This window comes from Myxine glutinosa, chromosome 4 (genome assembly GCF_964187855.1).
Source record: "Myxine glutinosa chromosome 4, kmMyxGlut1.1, whole genome shotgun sequence".
Lineage (NCBI taxonomy): Eukaryota > Metazoa > Chordata > Myxini > Myxiniformes > Myxinidae > Myxine > Myxine glutinosa.
The window spans coordinates 38,838,970-38,843,182 of NC_136264.1; the positions used below are offsets into that span (position 1 = coordinate 38,838,970).

At 43.3% G+C, this 4,213-nt stretch overlaps 1 protein-coding gene across 2 annotated transcripts in view; it reads left to right on the top strand.

Annotated features, from left to right (window-relative positions):
• The first annotated feature begins 3,770 nt into the window (after positions 1 to 3,770).
• The window catches only part of SLC60A1 (solute carrier family 60 member 1), a 75,371-nt gene continuing 74,928 nt past the window's right edge, over positions 3,771 to 4,213 (top strand). For both annotated transcript variants that reach the window (XR_013623041.1, XM_068112194.2), the window contains exon 1: positions 3,771 to 4,213. This exon is cut by the window's right edge and continues 54 nt beyond it. Coding sequence is in view for 1 of the 2 variants with exons in the window: in XM_068112194.2 (XP_067968295.2) it covers positions 4,038 to 4,213 (176 nt within the window). In the remaining variant the exon portion in view is untranslated.

The window sequence follows — 4,213 nt, forward strand, 5'->3', positions numbered from 1 at the left end:
TTTTCACGGAAAACAAGATGGCGGCCGAACCATGTGACGTATGACTTCGAAAATTTTCGCATTCTGAGTTTTTTTTAACTAAGCATCTGGGAAAAAAATCCCATTTTCGGGGGAGAAAATTTTTTGTTTGACGAATTCTTACCTCTTAACGTTAGCATTTTTAATATACTTGATACACATGTCTTTTGTTCCCATTGAAGAGTTCTTTAGAATGAGCCATTCCTCAAATTTTTCTATTGAGCCGTTGCAGAGATACAGAGGGGAAAAGTTGAATTTGTTTTACAAGATGGCGCCCACACCACGTGACCTATGACGTCATAATTAGCATGAAAAAATTCTAGGAGCCGAGAGGATCATTTGATGAAAATTTCCTGTCAATCCGACCAGCGGTTGCTGAGAACATTAATTATGAAGTTTTCGGAGGTGCAAAATAGGGCGGAAGAATAATAATAATAAAAACTCTAGCAGTAATAATAGGTTTCTCTCCATTTCATGGAGAGTAAACCTAATAAGCAATGACATGAATAGTAATTCACCTAAACCCGGAATCCGTAACACCATGAACAAAATAATGAGCTTGTGAAGGGCCCTGGAGGAGCAGTCGGCCTGACTGAAAACCCACCAGCCTTCAAGAAGTGGATGATCGCCGGACCTGAGCAGGCACGCATTCTCACTGAGTTTGAGCGGGAGTACACCATCTCAGAAGATGAACGCCAGCACCACGAAGAAGGTCTGTCTGCGCAGAAGACATTTCACGAGCAAACACTGGGCCTTATTCAAGTTATCAACGAGATGAGTAACCCGTTCCTAGATGAAGGAAGCGAGCTGATTGCACTCGACACGCGGCATGTGATTGAAGAATCTGTGGCCAACACTGTGCATACCATAGAAGAAGTGGGAAAGGATCAGTACGACAGCTACAACAAGGCTATCATCACTGAACGAAGGCAGTCCATCCATGAGCCTGTGAAGAGGAACTCATTGCCTCTCTTCAGGTCCCCATCCAAGGGGAAGAGGAAGCAGTCAGAGGATGTTTCCCTGTTGAAAGATGATGTGTCCCTCTTCTCTCGTCTGTACATAGTTGCTCAGAACAGGGATACAGATATGGGAACCTTCTTCCAGCATGAAAATCATCCGCATCCCCCTTCTCTATCTGAAAGAGGAAAACTGCGCCAAGGAAAGAAGTCAGACCTCATTGGTATCCTTGTGCAAGAACCACAAAACTCTGCAAGAACCATTTCCAAATTGAGGAAATGCACCCGAGACACCTAATTTTCAAATATTGTTTTAAAATACTTCTAGATGTGCGATTTTAAAAACAATTACACCAAAATGTTCGGAAAAGATTCTCATTTCTGCAATAAAAACATTTCTTTTCCAAAAACCCCCAAAAAAAAAACTCCCAAGAAATTTCCAAGAATTTTCAAAGAAATTTTCCAAATTGAGGAAATGCACCCGAGACACCTAATTTTCAAATATTGTTTTGAAATACTTCTAGATGTTCGATTTTAAAAACAATTACACCAAAATGTTCGGAAAAGATTCTCATTTCTGCAATAAAAACATGTTTTCCAAAAACCCCCCAAAAAAAATTTTTCAAAAATTTTCCAAAAGTTTTTTCAAATAAGAGTGGTCGTATCGCTTGGCGCCGGTTATAGAATCATAGCTGGGACCCTGAAGATTGCCTGATAAAATGTTGGTGCTTTTATCCGGCATGTCCCCATCTACTACCTAAGCTGCCTGACTATTGGTGTCCTTGCGTTTTATACCTATCCTGCCTCCCCCCAGGCCCTCTCCCTCCAAAAACATCTCCCGATGTCCCTGCTCTCAAATGTTGTGTTTGTGTGCTTCCTCCCCTTCTCTCCCCATCTTGTCGACCGCTCCCCTTTTTATATACTTTGTTTGTTTGCTTGTTTGTTTGATTTGTTTGTTTGATAAATGTTAGCTCTTTCACGAGCCTCGACTCTGTATACAAAATTTTTTTTTTTTTTTTTTACAAAGGACACTACACCAATGGCTTTAAAAAGATGGCAGGACTGAGTCAATTTTGACAAGTGTAGGTTCTGCAAGGTAGAAACAGAAAGCACGAGTCACCTCCCATCAGGAAGTTAAAAAAACTCATGTCAGAGCAGTTGTACACCCAACGGCACATCAAAGTATGCAAAATGATTCATTGGCATATCTGCAAAAAATAAAAAAATTCCAGTACCAGAAAACTCATGGAAACACGAACCAAGGGAAATCATTAAAAATGAGGACGTCATGGTCACGTACGACCTGCTGATTCCATCGAGCGTGGACATGGAAAACAAAGCATTGCGTCCGGACATTGGACTCAGGAACAAAAAGGAAAAGACAGCATTGATGATTGAGATGTCAGTATTCAGCGATTTTGGCCTAAACAACACAGAAATCAAGAAAATGACCAAATACCAGGACCTCAAAAATGAGGTCAAGAGATCTTGGAAGCTGCAGAGCATCAAAATTGTACCAGTGATAATTGGAGCACCATGAATGATAAAGAAGAACCTCTTTGAGATTTGAAAAAACCATCCCCGGTAATATTACCACAAATGAACTACAACTGGAAGCAATCCGGGGTTCGGTGATGATCCTGAAAATAGTTCTTGGAACAAAACTCTGAAAAAGTTGAACAGCTTGGTCCATGAACCGTGATCCCTTACCGAAGTGGAGATGGATACTTGGGGTCCTGGGAAGACTCCGTTCCACCTCCTGAAACCCGCAAATGGAGATAACAACCAACGACACAGACACACACACATATACATGTACACAGATAGACACACACACACATATACACAGACACACACACACACCCCACATTTTATCATGGTAGGTGGCTCTCAGGTTGTTACCTCCACCACTGAAGGTGGATGGTCGTTATGTTTTCACCCCTGTCTGTCTGTGAACAAGATATCTCAAAACTAATGATGAGGATTAAATAATTAAATTGATATATGTGGGAAAATTAAATGCCCAGACCAGAAATCCTCTTGAAACCCTTCCTTCCAGGTCCCTCCCTCCCTCCTTCCAGGTCCTCTTGAAAACCGAACCAGTGCTCTGCCATCTGAACGATCTGGGTCCTGATCATTAGTCTAATTGCTTCACCACGCCCCCAGTGGTGTTTGTAATAGAGGACATGGATTTGTCCCCCCATTGCAGGAAGACCCTCTCGTGTTCAGGCCGTTGGTGCTCCGATGGTTGGCAACGAGTGCCCTGGAAGCATTGACGGAAAGAGTGGCAATCATATGTATGGGAAAATTGGATGCTCAGTCAGGGTCGCTCAGATGGCAGAACACTGGATTGGTTCACCAGAGGACCTGGGTTCGATTCCTGGTCTGGGTTTGTAATTTTCCCACATATATCCATTTAAATATCTCAAAACGCTGTGGGCGGATTCGGACGAAACTTGGTGGACAGGTTGGGTGTCTGACAAGGAAGAATTGGTTCAATTTTGGTGAAGATCTGAATATTGATTCGGCTACAATAATTATTTAATTTTTAAGTGATTTTTCACCATTGAGAGATCGGGCGTAAAGTGATATATAACATGATATTTATAAAAGTTACGGACGAGTTGTGACTAAACTTTGTGGACGAGTTGGTTTGGTCACAAGAACAAGCTGATTCGATTTTGGTTCAGATCCGGCCTATCGATGGATACAAAACATAAACTGTTCGGCCTGGCGGAGGTTTGTGCGCTTCGTCTCCACCGAGTGCCGTTCGCGTTGTTTCTGAGGTAAAGAAGAGAAGAAGAAGCACCAGGTGTTGCCCGAGCAAGGGCGGGGAGTGCGCACTTGGAGCTGACGTAGATTATTCGGCGTCCCTTGCGTAGTTGGGAAAAAGAGTCCAAAATAAGATCGTTCCGTAAAGAAAATCGAACCTTGTTTTACCCTCAACCTCCGTTTGGGGAAAAGGGCTTCACATTTCGACGTTTGGAGAGAGGAGGTGTTACCAGGTGTCTGTAACAAGCACCTGGCTGACAAAGTAGTACAGGAAGAAGACGAAGGGGAGAGATGGGCGCTTGGTACGAGACGTGGTGCCTCTTCAAGCAGCACTGGCAGTCCACTCTGATCTACTGGGCTGCATATTTCACAGCCGGTCTCACGGTGTCCTTCCTGGGACCGACCATGTTGGATCTTCGCTGCCAGACTCACAGCTCGCTCGAGCAAATGGCTTGGGCGTTCTTCGG